Source organism: Chrysochloris asiatica, unplaced genomic scaffold (assembly GCF_000296735.1).
Source record: "Chrysochloris asiatica unplaced genomic scaffold, ChrAsi1.0 scaffold00173, whole genome shotgun sequence".
In the NCBI taxonomy this organism is placed as follows: domain Eukaryota; kingdom Metazoa; phylum Chordata; class Mammalia; order Afrosoricida; family Chrysochloridae; genus Chrysochloris; species Chrysochloris asiatica.
The window spans coordinates 1,304,266-1,320,107 of NW_006408691.1; the positions used below are offsets into that span (position 1 = coordinate 1,304,266).

Here is a 15,842-nt window from a genome sequence, read left to right on the forward strand (position 1 = left end):
AGCCCCCACTGCCTCTTCCAGCCTTGGGGTTGGGGACCCTCTTCCCTACCTTTCCAGCGACATGCCACCCGCTTCTCTTGAAGGGAGACGTAGCGGCGCCAGACCCTGAGGGTGTCCCTGCCACCCTAGTCCTCGGCCCGCCACCCCCTCAGGCTCCCCGCAGACGCCGATACACGTTGACCCCGGCTAGGCTGCGCTGGGACCACTTCAACCTCACGTACAGGTGTGACCCTGGGTCTGAAGTCAGTCACCGCCTGGATGCACTGCCCAGGATCCTCTCCTTCCTGACCTTGACCCCTTCAGGATCTTTTCCTGTCCATCACTCCGACCTTGCGCCCCTGGATCCTCTTTTTCACCTCCCCTGACTCCCGCTCCCCTCCCCCGCTAGGATCCTCTCCTTCCCGCGGAACCTGCTGAATCCTAGCGAAACCCGGAGGGGCCTAGCTGCTGCCTTCCGCATGTGGAGCGATGTGTCCCCCTTCAGTTTTCGAGAAGTGGCCCCCGAGCAGCCCAGCGACCTCCGCATAGGTGGGCGCCTGCCCTGTCCCGACCCAACGTGGCTCGCAGCCCGCTCAGCTCCGTGCTCCCCCCAGGCTTCTATCCAGCCAACCACACGGACTGCCTCGCCTCGGCCCTGCACCACTGCTTCGACGGCCCCACGGGTGAGCTGGCCCACGCCTTCTTCCCCCCGCACGGCGGCATCCACTTCGACGACAGCGAGTATTGGGTGCTGGGCCCCACACGCTACAGCTGGAAGAAAGGTGACCCGCATTGTCTCCCCTCGGGCCGTCCCTTCTTGCCCCCGGCATCACCAAAGGGCAGGAGACACTTGAGGGGGTGGCAGGGATTTGGGGTTAAATTGGCTGGGCGGGGAGGTCGCAGAGGGAGAGGCGCAGGCCTGAGGTTCCAGCTCTCCGAGCACCCCCCCAGCTCGCGGCTGCTGAGGGCGCTGAGCTGCATTCCTGGGGCCCGAGTCATCTCCTGTCTCGGGACTTTGTTATCTTCCGAGGCCATAGCGGCTCTACTCAGCATAGCCAGCAGGGTGGAGGCGCCGGGCCAGGGTCTTCGAAATGCTGACCCCTGGGCCTGCAGGCGTGTGGCTCACGGACCTGGTGCACGTGGCAGCCCACGAGATTGGCCACGCTCTGGGCCTGATGCACTCGCAGCACGGCCAGGCTCTCATGCACCTCAACGCCACACTGCGCGGCTGGAAGATGCTGTCGCAGGATGAGATGTGGGGGCTACACCGGCTCTACGGTGAGGGTATGGGATGCAGTGGACCAGGCAGGAGGGCAGGAAGCAGGGATTGGGAGGCGGGACTGGGGGCGGGCCCAGGTGAAGGTAGGGGCGGTCCCTAAATCGGGGCCCCTCCGCAGGCTGCCTGGACCGGCTGTTTGTTTGCGCGTCCTGGGCGCGGAGGGGCTTCTGCGATGCCCGTCGGAGGCTCATGAAGAGGCTCTGCCCCAGCAGCTGCGACTTTTGCTATGGTAATGTCAAATGACCTGCTCGGGCTTCCTTCTCTGCCTTCTGCGGGGAAGTAAGGGCACTGATGTGGCATTTGGCACTTGCCCCTTCCCGGAGCAGAGTTCCCCTTCCCCACGGTGGCTGCCACCCCACCGCCGCCCAGGACCAAGACCAAGTTGGTGCCTGAAGGCAGGAATATGACCTTTCGCTGTGGCCAGAAGATTCTGCACAAGAAGGGCAAAGTATAGTGAGTGCTGGGAGGCGGGAGGAGGGGGGAGGGAATTGAAGAGCCGAAGAGGTGGGGCAATTTCGAGGGATGGTAGATGGTAGTCTAGCCTAGCCTAGCCACCTTCTCCCCACCCCCTTGCAGCTGGTACAAGGACCAGGAGCCCCTGGAGTTCTCCTATCCTGGTTACCTGGCGCTGGGCGAGGCGCACTTGAGCATCATCGCCAACGCCATCAACGAGGGCACCTACACGTGCGTGGTGCGCAGGCGCCAGCGCGTGCTCACTACCTACTCTTGGCGTGTCCGTGTTCGGAGCTAGAGTGCTAATTGCGGCAGGCCAAAGGAGCGGGAACTGATAAAGCACTTTCTCTACTACTTGTCTCTGCCCATTTTTTGAGGGGGTGGTGGTGTGCTCAATCCTGGTGAAGAGTTCTAGAGGTCTCGACAGTTCCCCTTACGTCACAGCTCCTTGAGTTCAGGGTGTGGCCTGTGAAGGCAGTCAGTCCCCATCATATGGTTTGGTCATCTGTGAGGCCTAAGTGCATAGCATGGCTGGAAGCAGAGCCTGGGGTCATACAGGATTTGCCTGGAGACCCCTGAAACAAGACTTCCTGCAAGAGGCGATGGGCTGAGTCTAGGAGGCACCATGCAGCTAGGCCTGTGTAGCCTTTTTTAATAGGGTATCAGAGAGCAAGGCCAGGGCCAAAGACATCAGCAGCAGAGAGGGGACTTGAGGTTGAGGGAAGAATGGTTTATCTAGATAGACACTGACTAGGTCTGGCAGAGGCAAGAGGCCTTCAACCCCTTTTGCTTCCAAAAGCTGACAACTGGGCCTGCAGGTCTTTCCCCTGCCTGGCCATGGTACTGATCTGAGATGGCACAGGAAATGAGGTCAGACAGCTGAGAGCCCCCACTTTGAGCTGCCTTGTGCCAAGGAACCACATCCACCAGACTCAGCTCTGGTCCAGTTGCCAGAAGGAGGACACTTGAGTTTAGGAGGGAACTGCACTGGTTTTTCAAGAATCCCACTGCCATCCACTTGATACTGGGTCATAGTAACCCGATAGGACAGAGCAGTGCTGTACCCTAGTGTTATCTTTACAGACACAGGCTCAGGGAACAGACAGCCTCATCTTTCTCGTTTAGCAGTTAGTGGGTTTGAACCACCGACTTTATGGTTCAAAATTTATACTTAACCCACTATGCCACCAGTGCGCCTTTTTCAACAAGAGTAAACTACATTTAAAATCTCTAACCTATTGTATAGCAGATAGAATGGTGTGGGTCTGGGCCAGGGCTTGCATCTGGGGAAAACCCAGCCCACATGCTTTGGGCCTCTGAATTGTGCAACCTCAAGAGGCATTTGATCCAGATGACAAATAGACGGTCTGCAGGCCCCAGGAGTTGTATCTTGCAAGATTAAAACACAGAAAAAACCCTCCCAAAGCACTGGCTCCAAATTACTGCTCAAATTGTTCTACTGGCACTCAATTTGGCCACATGCATGAGCATGGGTGTGTGGTAGGATGCACTGTACATGTTAGCTCCCTGACACCCAGCTTCTGCATGCTGGGCATCTCCAGAGAAGTCTGGTCCATCTTAAAAAAATACAGCCTTTACAACATGAAAATATGATTTAATTCTACAAATTTACAAGCCAAAAGGAAATAAAAATACAACGTGGAAAACGAAGTAAGAACCTAACAAGGAGCTCTGAGCCTGGGCTCGGTCTCAGCAGCCGCAGCAGCTCAGGTCTGAGGTGGCAGTCTGACAAAGATACCACTTAAGCCACTCTGGTCAGAAACCAGAGCCTGTGTCTCCTGCCCTGCCAGGCCTTGGGGAGTGCAATGCCTCTTGCTCTGAGGTCAGAACTTGAGGCTGAAGCCAGGCCCAGCAGCTGAAGCTCCCTGGTTTGTGGTGGTTAGGTGGAAGCCAGTCTCTTTGAGGTCATCGTCACCCTGAGGACAGATTCAGTGTGCCCATGAGGACCTAGCCCCTGAGGAGCACCACCCATGAAGACCTTTCTGCTCTACTCCAATCACCCTCCCTGTCAGGACCCCTCTCTTCCCCACAGCCCCGCCCTCACCAGCTGGCTGTAGCCCAGGCCCCCCTCAGGTGGCCGCGGGCTGGTGCCACGTTTCACCCGCTGCTGCTCGCTCTTGGCAGGCCACGTAGGGAACATGGAGGGGTCGATGGGCAGTGGGGTCTCACGGAAGTACTCGTGCTTGAGGCCATCTTCAGCATTGATCCTCCGTCCAGGGAAGTATGTCAGGAACCTGGGAAGAGCAAGGCATGTGGCAGCACGAGAAGGTACCAGGCCGAGCCAAGGGCAGCTGTGCCAGGGAGGGGGAAGGCCACTGGCGGCAGGCAGCCAGACCCTCTGGCAACGGCACTTACTTGTTCATGAGGTCGAAGCCCTGGTCTGAGAGCAGCGCGCCGAAGCGCTTGCGCAGGTTGTTGTAGGGATATTCGGTGAATGTCATCTTCTTAACTGCGGGCAGGTCACTATAGCCAGGCCAGATTTTCTCACTGGGGGTCCCTAAGTCCTAGAGAAAGGTGGGGTTGCCGAAGAACAGCCTGATCCCACCTGGCAGCTAACTCCAAGTCTGATCACCAGACTGACCACCATGCCTGCCCAGGCCCAGCCCTCAGCCCCTCACCTTGAACACTTTGTTGATCTGATCAATCTCTGATTTCCCAGGAAACAGAGGCTTCTGAGTCAGTAGCTCTCCGAAGATGCAGCCCACAGACCACATGTCGATGGCCGTGGAGTATTCCTGCAAGGCCAGGTACCTGGCTTAGCCGTGTTGACAGCAGGCGGCCAGACAGGTCTGTGGTCTCGGGGCAGGGCCATCATGGAGCCCTGAAGGCTGCGCACTGCACCCCCTGATCCAGATACCTGAGTGCACTCACCTTGGCACCGAGCAGCAGCTCCGGGGCACGGTACCACAGAGTCACCACAACTGGGGTGTAGGCTTTCAGTGGGGACCCATACTCACGTGCCAGCCCAAAGTCACCCACCTGGAGAGGCAAAGGAATGAGCTATAGCTGGGCCCTGTGGCAATGGGGTGGCCCGGGTGTGAACGGGGTAGGAGAGGCATGGGGGTGGTGTGTGGATTGGGGTCCACCTTGAGGACGCCAGCATGGCTCAGCAGCAGGTTGGATGTCTTGAGGTCACGGTGCAGGATCCAGTTGTCATGCAGGTGCCTCACTCCCCGAAGAAGCTGGATCATCAAAGTCTTCACCTCCCCTAGGGGGACAGGTAGGTCACACATCCATGGGCATAGGACACGTTGACTATGAGGGATGGTTCCCTTGGGATGTCTGATCGGAGCCTGAGAGCTTGAAAGTTCAATGCTTCAGGCACCGGCAGGTCAGGGCTCTGAGGGGTCAGAGTTCAAGGATGGCAAGTGCTGCTAACACCCCCACCACTAAGGACCCCACTGACACCTGAAGGGTTAACCAAGGCGTGGCACCTCCACCACAGCCTGGTGCCCCCACCTGGCAGGAAGGGCTGTTTCATGGTCTCCATCAGACTCTTGAGGTCGTGCTCCACATAGTTCATCACAATGTAGATCTTGTCCATGTTGCTGCCCACGACGATCTCCTAGAAAAACGTCAGAGTGTGGGTGTGGACGCACACTCAGGGGGCCTGCAGGACACAGGCCCCTCATCAGGACTAAATGGGTAGGTGCGGTGGGGACTAGCAGAGCCTTACCCTGACAGTGACAATGTTGGGGTGCTGGGCCTTGAGGATGGTGTTAATCTCTCTCAGTGATGTGATGGGAAATCCCTCCTTTTCCTTTTCCATTTTTAGCCGTTTCAAAGCCACAATTTCATCTGTAATAAAAAGAGTTTAAAAAACAGGAGCTGAGAAAATGCTCTCACAAGATCACATTTAGAATCTCAGTGGCTGAAGAGGCTTTCTCCTATACCCAGCACCTCCAGGGTCATGAGGAGGCTGACAGACCTCGGTGTCTCCAATCCTCCAAATGGTCCTAGAGACCACATGGCTATTCGCCCTGGGTTTTCAGAAAACACAGCCATGTGTTGGGGGAAGCTGCCTCAGGAGTGACCATAGACACATGCTCTGGAGGCCGAGTCACTGAGACTTGACACAGGATAGGGTGCACAGGGACACCCAGTGTCATGGAGGGGACTATCTATTCAAGGCAATCAGAGCCATCAGCAGCCCCTTAGCTGTTTTCACCAGCAGCCCCTTAGTTCCTGCGTCTTTCCATGGGTGACCTCCACTTGCCAATGCTTCTGCCTGTCTCCATACACTCTCCTCTGAGAGCCAACAGATACTCTGGGCTTGCCGGAATCACCAGGCTGTACTAGAACACTCTGGCCCAGCTCTCACGCATCTTGCCCACCTGGGCTCTCAAGTCAGAGGACGCCAGGTTCTCCGGACCCCAGTCCTTTCCCACTATTATTCATAAGACTCCCGAGGACTCTACCTACCTGTTTTCTTGTCCTTTGCTCTGTAGACCACACCATACGTGCCCTCTTCAATCCTGTTCAGGCACTGGAACTCCTCAACACTCCGGCAGCCCTAGGGAGAGTGGGGCATGAGTGATGGGCCAGGACCCCAGATGAATCATGTACACCCTCTCCTTCAGGACCTGGGCTAGGTCAGAATCCCCGCCCCCCAGATATGGTCAAGGACACCCCCTCCTCAGCTCTATGAGCTTGTCCCTCTGCCCATCCAATGCCCACAGAGCAGTGTGGCAAACTCCCTGAATGTGTCTGTGGGATGCACCAAAAGGTGAGGCAAAGAGGGGGACCAGGGGCCAATTTCTGCCCTCCTTTCGGGAGCACAGACACTTTATCATAGATACAGTGACCCAAAACCACTTCACACTGGCCCCTCACGTGCTGAAGACCCAGAGCTGCCTGCCTTGTGCCTCCCCATGTCTGAGGACACAGTGGTGCGACAGACCAGTGCCGGCCCAGCTGGGCTCCACGTGCCTGTCTGCGAGAGACGTTCCTGCACTAGCCTGGCCATCTGTCCATGGGCCGAGGTCCCTCACACTCAGTATGAGGAGGCAAAGGCAGTAGTCAGCTCTCCTGTGCCCAGGATGCCGCCTCTTGTGGCTACTAATGAGACCCAAGGGTCCTTTGAGCTCAGTGTGGCTGAGGACAGTCAACAGGGCCTAACGACTCAGCCTGCAGGCAAACAAGGTCAGCACGTGACACCCAACTGTCATGCCCACCTCACCCCACTGTGCCTAGCACAGAGGTGTGATCTGCTTCCACCCTCCCTGGACCACAGAGGGGGCACCATGCTGTGTGGTCACGGCGGCAGGGGCTGACCTGCAGGGCAGGTAGGTACTTGGGCAGCTCCTGCTTGAGCTCAATTGGCGACAAGACAGGGGAGTCCGGCACGCAGTCTCCTTCAGTGAGGGCACTGCTCTGCGGGGTCCCCTCACCCCCTTCTTCCTCTACTTCCTCACTCTCCCCAGAATCGCGGTCAAATCGTGACTCTGGAACTTCAAAGGACAAGGATTACAGAACCAAGAACCAGCATGTGCCAAGACCCTTTCCCCCTCTGGGCAAAACCAAGGGTGCGCCTGAAAAACGGTACGCTGATTCTTCGGGACGGGTAGGGAAAGGACCTTCTGTGAGGCACGTGCTCACCAACGAGGACGTGGTTTTCATTCTCCCGCTCTTCTTCCTCACTCATCTCCTCTTCGCTCACTTCTTCTGCAAGAGAAAGCAGGTGTCCGCCCAGGTGACTGGAGTTAGTGTCGCGCTGCGGCACGCGCCAGACCCCTCAACAGGCAGAATGAGGGTCAGCTTAGCTGATGGAAAGCAAGAAGCATCTCAATAGTCATGTTGGGATCTCATGGATCCCAGGTAACAAGGCACCCTCAATTTCAAAATGTTTGAGAACACCTGACGTTACATATCTGCCTCTCCCACATGCCTACAATCGACAGGGAGCTTGGATCCTGAAAGTCTAAAGACTGCACAGGCTCTCCTCACCAGCGGACTGCTCTGAAGCATCTTCCGAATTGCTCCCAGTCTCTTCTTCTTCTTCTTCCTCTTCCTCCTCTTCTTCCTCCTCCTCCGACTCCTCACTACTGCTCCCTTCCTCCTCCTCCTCCTCCTCCTCTTCCTCTTCTTCCTCCTCTGAGCCAGACCCCGACTCCGCTGAGGAAGGACACATAGTTGCAAGGTAAGCCCACTGCCCCGGCCCTCACAGAGGTAGGTGAGGTGAGGCCTGGGCCAGGTGCTTAGCTACCTGAGGAGGACTCTGCCGAGCTGGTCTTCCTCTCACTGTCGCTAACATCTTGCAAGTCGGACAGGGGATCTCTTTCTTCCATTTTCTCTTCCTTTACTATGAAACAAACCATCAATGATGAATTTGGGGAAATAGAAAGTTTTAAATAAACAAGACAACAATACCCCAAAGTCACATGGTGCCTTTCACATAATGATTCACTTCTGTATGCATGAATAATGGCTCAGCCCTGCGCGGAACCGAAAGAGCCACTCCTGGGAAGATAAGTCATCAACTTTCCAGCCAAAACTTAAATAGATAAAATATGTTTGGTAAGTGAAATACTTAAGAGCCCATTGAGGCATGGAGGCGCTCCGATGAGCACACTATCCTACTGTGCACAGGAATGCCAGGCCCTTGACCAGCAGCACTCTGTGATGGTTTGTGTGAACAAACTCAACAGCCGTCAGTGTGTGGAGACGCCCCCTCACCACACACAATGGGCCTGAGGTAGGCCCGCCATCTTACCTGGCTTCCGGCCATCGTTCAGCTCAAACCTGTCCCTCGGAGGCCGGAGGGGACTGCGGCTCCAGTGGCTGGCTTTCACCTTCTCTGCGTACTCCTCCCGCATTGTGCGGTGATGTGCAGACACTGGGATAGCCACAGAACAGAACAGGGGCTATACTGTAGTCTCTTCTTTCTGGAGGACCCTGGCTTCTTACAGGGGCAAGTGATGTGTGCAGACAGACCCGCAGCACGGGTACAGTGCCAACAGCATGGGGTGGGAGGCCACGACGCCTGACCATGAGCTGCCCTGAGGACCCTACAGAGCTCCCAACTGACTGCCACTGGTCAGACAGGGAGTGGGAAAGTGATCACACGGGTGCCAAGAACCCAACTCCAGGACATGTGCTGACCAACACAGGCAGCAACACATGTGGCCCTGCCTGAAGATCAGTGCTAGCCCCACCAGTTCCTGTAGCCTCTATAGCTGCAGGAGGTCCCCACCCTGTCATTCATCATCCCACCTCAGGTGCCCAGAGGTGAGGGGTTTCTGCAGGAAGCTGGTCACCCTACCTTCCCTCCGCGCCTCGCGCTCCTTGCGCCGCTCCTCAGCCCTCCGCTCCCGCTCCTTCTGCTCCCTCTGCTCCTTCTGCTGTTCTCGAAGCTTCCGCTCTCGCTCCCGCTTCCTCTCCAGCTGCTCCAAGCGGTCCCTGTGGCACCAAGGCCAGAAAGATTCCTTTTACCCCTAGCTCTCTGGGTTCCATTTCTAAACAGTCATAAGAGGCTTTTCAAAGCAGAACACAGAGAAACACACATCCACCAAGCAGTATGCCCATGAGTCTCAAGTCCTGCAACATGGTGCCCCCCCCACCCCCTTAAGAAACAGGAACACTGCTGTTGGGAGTCCCACTAGCGCACAGCAGGAATTTCCTGAGGTGTGCACAACAAGCCGATGTAAACCCAAACTCACCAGGAGACAGATTCACACGAGCTATGAAAGGAGCACGCACCTGCCTGGGAAAGGTGGGAGGGGACCCACAAGACTCATGCCACCCCCGGGCCCTGTCCATTTCCCAGCCCAATCTGGTGGTGGTGATGTGCTATGGAGTCAATTTTGACTCATAATGACCCTGTATAGGGTTTCCGAGGCTATAAATCTTCACAGGAGCAGAAAGCCTCATCTTTCTCTTGTGGAAAAGGTGGTAGTTTCCAACTACTGACCTTGAGATTAGCAACCCAACTTGTAACCACCACTCTACCAGAGCCCAACTGACTGGAGTCATAAAGGGACAGTAATTAAAGAATACATGTGAAGGGCAGTAGGGACATAGGAAACATCAGTTAAGTGAAATAAATGTAGCCAAATAGTTAGAATTGGTCAGTCACAGTTTGTTTTACATGTTCCTAGATAAAGGAGGTCAGTGGTGGCTCAGTGGAAGAGTTCTTGGTCTCCATGTGGAAACCCTGGGTTCAGTTTTTCCAGCGCACGTCATACACACAGCAACCCTGTCTGTCAGTGAAGGATTGACTCTTGCTAGGATGATGAACAGGTTTCTGCAGAGCTTACAGATTGAGACAGACTAGAAAGAAAGGTGATCTCCTTCTGAAAATCAGCTAGTAACAACTCTTTGAATCATAACAGTCCAATCCACTACCACTCACAGGAATGGGACATGGCATTGGCAGTATTTCCTTCTGTTGTGTATAAAGATGGCATGAGTTGGAAAGCCAACTTGACAACACCTAACAAAAACAACTTCTTCTTCTTGTTAAATGCCATCGAGTCAGTTCTGACTCATAGTGACCCTGTTCCAAAGAGTGGATGTTGAGTTTGAACCACTAACTTCATGGTTCAAACTGACTTTGCGGTCCAGAGCTCTAGCCCACAGTGCCACACCAGAACTCCAACCACAACTTCTCCACCCTCAGTGCCGGCTGCTCCAAGAGGCACCTTTCCACCACCTCAGCCACCTAGGGTTAGATGATCTCAGACGGCCAGATCTCTCATCCCTACAGGCCCTCAAGTTAGAAGGTCATAGTCCTTTAGACGGCCAAGTAAGCTGACATAACCCTGCTGCCTCTAACATCCTGTGGGTGTGTTATGTCCGAATCGGGCTGCGAATCTTAAGGCCAACAGTTCGAAACTACCAGCTGTTCCGCGGGAGAAAGATCAGGCTTTCTGCTCCCATAAAGATTTATGGCCTCAGAAACCCTGTGCAGGGTCGCGCTATGAATTGGAACCAATTCCATGGCACATAACAACAACAAATATGTATTTACAGTTACCAATCTTTTGTAATATTACCTGAAATACAAATGAAGTGGTGCTTTGGGTGAAGTCCAGGAGGGATCTCAGTGAGGAGTGTCCATGTTCCCAAGGACTTTCGACCCTCTGAGAGCATATACTCACCAACCAGGAAGCTCCATCTGAGTCTTCCTGTTCCCAGGCTTTTAAAAGCCAGTCCCTGAGCTCTGTCAGTTTCAGGGCAAACACCCTAGCCAGACCAGATTCTCAAACAAACAACAGAAAAAAATTTCAAAATGTCACTAAATCCATTTCGATATGAAACCATCCCCACACGACAGGAAAACTACCCCACATGGTTTCCTAGAGTGTGATCTTTACGGAAACTGAAAGCCTCACTCTTCTTCTCAACTGCTAGGCTCGAATCAGCTGAGCACTTAACCACTGTGTGACCAGGGCTCCTTCAGTGCCTTAGGGGTCAATAATTTAGGGGAAATCCTAAGGACCCTACAAAACGAGTTGGGAAACTCATTACCAAAATACTCAAAATTTGCTAACGTTCATCATCTAGGCCTGGGCTTTGCTTTGTGGAAAGGTCTTTAATAGCTAATTCCATCTCTTTAGTTGTTACAGGTCTACTCGCATTTTCTACTACTTCTTGGGGCAATTTGTTGGTGAAGTTTGTTTATAATTTATTTATGATTCTTTTGATTTCTATAGGGTTGTCATGTTGTCTCACATTTCCAATCTTGGAAATTGATGTCTTTCTTCTCTCTTATTTTCCATTTTATTTTGATGGTTTCTGCATCATTCAGTATTTTACCCACAGAATCCTTTAATATCACAATATGTCATGTTGTTAAGTACCACTGAGTCAGTTCTGATTCAGCCATTCTTTACTGGGTTTCCAAAAAGAGGCTGGGGGATTTGGACTGCCAATCTCAGTTAGCAGCCCAGTACTTATGCTACAGCACCACACCTGGACCCCAGTATTATTGTTGTTAAGTGCTGTCAAGTCAGTTCTGACCCATAGTGACCCTATATAGGGTTTCCGAGGAGCACCTGGTAAGCTTAAACCGCCGACCTTTCAGTTCAGACTGACTTTGCAGTCCAGCACATTAACCCACAGCACCATTAGGGACCCTAAATCTGTCCCTGTTCTCAACTATGCTCTTTATAGTTTTAGGGTTTATAATTAGGTCTTTGATCCAACTTGTGTTTGTATTTGGTGTAAGACCTGGATCCTGTTTCAGTTTTCTGCAAATGAATATCCAGATTTTCAATACCATTTGTGAAAGAGATGATCTCTTCCCCTTAACGATTTTTGTATTTTGTTAAAGATCGGCCATCCATAGGTGGATGGATTTGCTTCTAGCTTCCTAATTCTGGTCCACTGATCTATGTTTGTTGTAATACCAGTACCAGGATGTGTTGACTACTGTGGCTTTGTAGCAGGTTTTGAGATCAGGAAGTGAGAGGTCTCCTACTTCGTTCTTCTTTAAAAATACTGCTTTGCTTATCCAGGGTCTCTTTCCTTTCCATATAAAATTGATGATTATTTTATCCATCTCTTTAAAGAATATTAGACTCTGGTTCAGAATTATATCTATAGATTGCTTTAGGTAGTACTGACATTTTCACAATATACTCTGTTTATGTCCTAACTATTTTCATCTTTTGGGGTTGCTACTATAAATGGTAGGTTCCCCTGATTTCCCGGCCAAGAGTTCTCTTGGTTAGTGTAAAGGAACCCAACTGTTTGTTTGTTTTTTCAATGTTTTATTGCGAATTATGGGATAGTTTACATGGGAGAACATTAGTTTTACATTCATCCTATTGTATATCATTTCATTCCAACTGATTTTTGTACGCTGGTCTTGTACCTTGCCACTTTGCTAAATTTTTCACTTAGTTTCAGTAATTTTTTTGCTGAGTATTTGGGAATTTCTATGTCTAGAATCTTGTCATCTACAAACAGGATAATTTTACTTCTTTGCCAATTCGGATGTTCAAGGTAGAATAGACCATTTTAAACTTGGAAAGAAAATAATAAATTACTGGGTAACCTCAAAGATCATAAGCCTTCTCATAAAAATAAAATTACAAACATTTAGTAAACACTAAGATAGCAGCAATGAATGAAATAAGGATGAGTAAACCCACAGACAAAATGAACCCAATACAGAAAATTAAGTGGAATGGAAGAAATTAGCAGCACAAGAAATTCATACCTATTGATAATTTACTTGTCTGTCAGTTTGCCGTACTGTGGTGGCTTGCGTGTTGCAGTGATTCTGGAAGCTATGCCACCGGTAATTTAAATACCAGCAGAGTCACCCATGGTGGACATGTTTCAGATGAGCTTCCAGACTACGAAAGACTAGAAACAAGGGACAACCCAAATGCGAGACCCAGATCCAGCAGGAAAGAGAGTGAGTCCTTCCTATGTGTCCATCATAATGGGAGGCCACACCCCCCAAGGAAACATCCTTTCAATTGGTTGAAATCAACAGAGTTAACTATCAAATGCTAAACAACTGGGCATCCTGGCTCAATCAACTTGACACAGAACCTGAGTGACACAGTCGGAAATGAACAATTGAAGAGGAATGGCAGTGCACTCATCATCAAACAGAACATTCCAAGATCTACCTTGAAGAACAGCACTGTGTGTTATGAGATAATATCCATACAGCTACAAGGAAGAGTAACTGATACAACTGCTATTCAGATTTATGCACCAACTACTAAATCCAGTGATGATGAAATTAAGGAATTCTACCAACTTCTTTAGTCTGAAATGGATGAAACATGTAATCAAGATGTAGTGATAATTACTGGCAACTGGAATGCAAAAGTTGGAAACTAAGAGGAAGCATCAGTCATTGGAAAATATGACTTCAGTAGTAGAAATGATGCTGGAAATCACATGATAGAAATTTTGCAAGACCAATGACTTGTTGATTGCAAATATTTTTAAACAACATAAATGATGCTGATACACATGGATCTCACCAAATAAAATACACAGAAATCAAATTTACAACATCTGTGGAAAGAGATGCCAATTGCTTATATGCAAGTCCAGATTGAAGCTGAAGAAAATTAAAACATTCCAAAGAGAGAAGAGCCAATGGAATGCAGAAATCATCAGACAATATCATTAATTTCGCAAACAAGTAAAATTTTGCTAAAAATAATTAAAAAACAACTGCAACAGTACATTGACAGGAACTACCAGAGGGATGCAACACTGGACTGGCAAGGTTGGTTTGAACCACAAGGTCAGCAGTTCAAACTCATCAAATGCTCCTTGGAAACCCAATACAGGGTCGCTATGAGTCGAATCTGACTCGAAAGCACTTAACAACAACAAAAAAAGAGGTTCAAGCCAGATTCAGACGAGCACGTGGAAAGAGAGATATCACTGTGTTCAAGAGAGAAGATGTCAGTTTGAAGACTAAGATGCCTCTGACCCAAACCATGGTATTTTACAATAAACTCATATGCGTGTGAAAGTTGGAAAATGAATAAAGAAGACCATAGAAAAATTGATGCATTGAGTTATGGTATTGGAGAATACCATGGACTGCCAAAAGTACAAATATTATCTGTGTTGGAAGAAGGATAGTCAGAATGCCCCTTAGAAGCCAGGATGGCCAGACCTGGTACTTGGGACATGTTATCAGGAGGGACCAGTCCCTGGAGAAGGACATCATGCTTGGTAAAGTGGAAGGTCAGGGTAAAAGAGCAAGACCCCCAATGAGATGGCTTGGCACAGTGAGAGCAGCAATGGGCTCAAGTGTAGCAATGATTGTGAGGTTGGCTCAGGCCCAGGCAGTGTTTTGTACTGTTGTGCATAAATGTGCTATGAGGCGGTAACTGCTCAATAGCATCTAGCAACAACAACAACAGATAATTACACTATATGTAAATTAATTAAATGTACAAGAGACAGAGCAGCTGAATGGATATGACAGCAGGACCCTTCAATATGCCGTCTATGAGGGACACACCTTTCATACAAAGACAAAAACAAACTAAAAATCAAAGGATAGAAAAAAAATACATTAAGCAAATGGCAATCAAAGAGCAGGAGTGACAACATTAAATTCTGATAAAACAGACTTCAAGTACAAGACAAGCAAGGACATTATAAAATGACAAAGGGATCAATTGTACAAGAAGATTTTAACCATAATAAACATTTTTAACCCAATGAAAGAACCTCAAAACACGTAAGCCAAGCTATAACAAAACTGAAGTGCTACACAACTGTATAACAATAGTAAGAGACTAATACAGCACTTTCCATGAAGGATAAAACAACCAGAAATCAACCAACCTGTCCTCATTGACATATACACAGAACACCCGATCCATCAACAATATAATATGTATTCTTTTCAAATGCCATAGAACATTCTACAGAATAGAACATATGTTAGGCGACGTAGCAAGCCTCAATAAATTTAAAACATCAAAATACTACAAAGCATCTTCTCAGAGCACAACACTAACTGGAAGATCAAGGGGAAAAAACCCACTAATACTTGGAAACTAAATTACATCCTGCTTAAAAACTGCGATAACAGAAGAAAAAGTTCCTGAAATCTCACAAGAATTAAAATACAACATATTAAAGCTTTTGGGACACAGCAAAAACAGTGTTTAAGGGTGGTTTACAATAATAAATGTACACATCAATAGAGAAGTTGTTAAGTGCCGTCAAGTTGGTTCCAACACATAGCAACCCTGTACAAGGTTTCCGAGGCTGTAAATCTCACAGCTTGAGTTGCTGTGATTCTGAGGGCTATGCCACCAGTATTTTAAATAACCAGCAGGGTCACCCATGGTAGACAGGTTTCAAAGTAGAGCTGACCATGATGATGTGAATGGAGTTAAGCTCGTGGGAGAAAAAGCCACAGAACCTTCATTTGCTGATGGGGCACAACTCAAAATGAAGAGAAACAGCTGTGAACATCCATTGAAAATAGAACATGGAATGTACAAAGTATGAATCTGAGAAAATTGGAAGTTGTTAAAAATGAAATGGAACACATAAACATTGATATCTTAGGCTTTGTTGTTGTTGTTGTTATGTGCCATCGAGTTTCTTAGGCTTTAGTGAGCTGAAATGGACTGGTATTGGCCATTTTGAATCTGACAACCACATG

At 49.9% G+C, this 15,842-nt stretch overlaps 2 protein-coding genes across 8 annotated transcripts in view; one reads left to right on the forward strand and one right to left on the reverse strand.

Moving 5' to 3' along the window:
* The window catches only part of MMP23B (matrix metallopeptidase 23B), a 4,182-nt gene extending 2,173 nt beyond the window's left edge, over positions 1-2,009 (forward strand). Inside the window, exons 2-8 of the mRNA XM_006871771.1 lie at positions 84-223; positions 389-528; positions 594-761; positions 1,093-1,257; positions 1,377-1,487; positions 1,585-1,711; positions 1,835-2,009. Coding sequence (XP_006871833.1) covers positions 84-223; positions 389-528; positions 594-761; positions 1,093-1,257; positions 1,377-1,487; positions 1,585-1,711; positions 1,835-2,009 — 1,026 coding nt within the window. The remainder of the gene's footprint in view (positions 1-83; positions 224-388; positions 529-593; positions 762-1,092; positions 1,258-1,376; positions 1,488-1,584; positions 1,712-1,834) is intronic.
* Positions 2,010-3,547: 1,538 nt separating this feature from the next.
* Positions 3,548-15,842, reverse strand: part of CDK11B (cyclin-dependent kinase 11B) — a 30,325-nt gene continuing 18,030 nt past the window's right edge. For 4 of the 7 annotated variants that reach the window (XM_006871721.1, XM_006871719.1, XM_006871724.1 and 1 more), the window contains exons 6-20: positions 8,994-9,130; positions 8,445-8,567; positions 7,938-8,033; positions 7,679-7,846; positions 7,331-7,396; positions 7,007-7,182; positions 6,155-6,245; positions 5,409-5,530; positions 5,192-5,297; positions 4,819-4,940; positions 4,604-4,711; positions 4,351-4,467; positions 4,088-4,236; positions 3,777-3,966; positions 3,548-3,648 (exon numbers count right to left, since the gene is read on the reverse strand). In XM_006871721.1, the coding sequence (XP_006871783.1) occupies positions 3,556-3,648; positions 3,777-3,966; positions 4,088-4,236; positions 4,351-4,467; positions 4,604-4,711; positions 4,819-4,940; positions 5,192-5,297; positions 5,409-5,530; positions 6,155-6,245; positions 7,007-7,182; positions 7,331-7,396; positions 7,679-7,846; positions 7,938-8,033; positions 8,445-8,567; positions 8,994-9,130 (1,864 nt within the window). In that variant the 3' untranslated portion in view covers positions 3,548-3,555. Of the gene's footprint in view, positions 3,649-3,776; positions 3,967-4,087; positions 4,237-4,350; positions 4,468-4,603; positions 4,712-4,818; positions 4,941-5,191; positions 5,298-5,408; positions 5,531-6,154; positions 6,246-7,006; positions 7,183-7,330; positions 7,397-7,678; positions 7,847-7,937; positions 8,034-8,414; positions 8,568-8,993; positions 9,131-15,842 lie in introns of all 7 variants that reach the window. The other 3 variants (XM_006871720.1, XM_006871718.1, XM_006871723.1) reach the window with 1 other exon arrangement.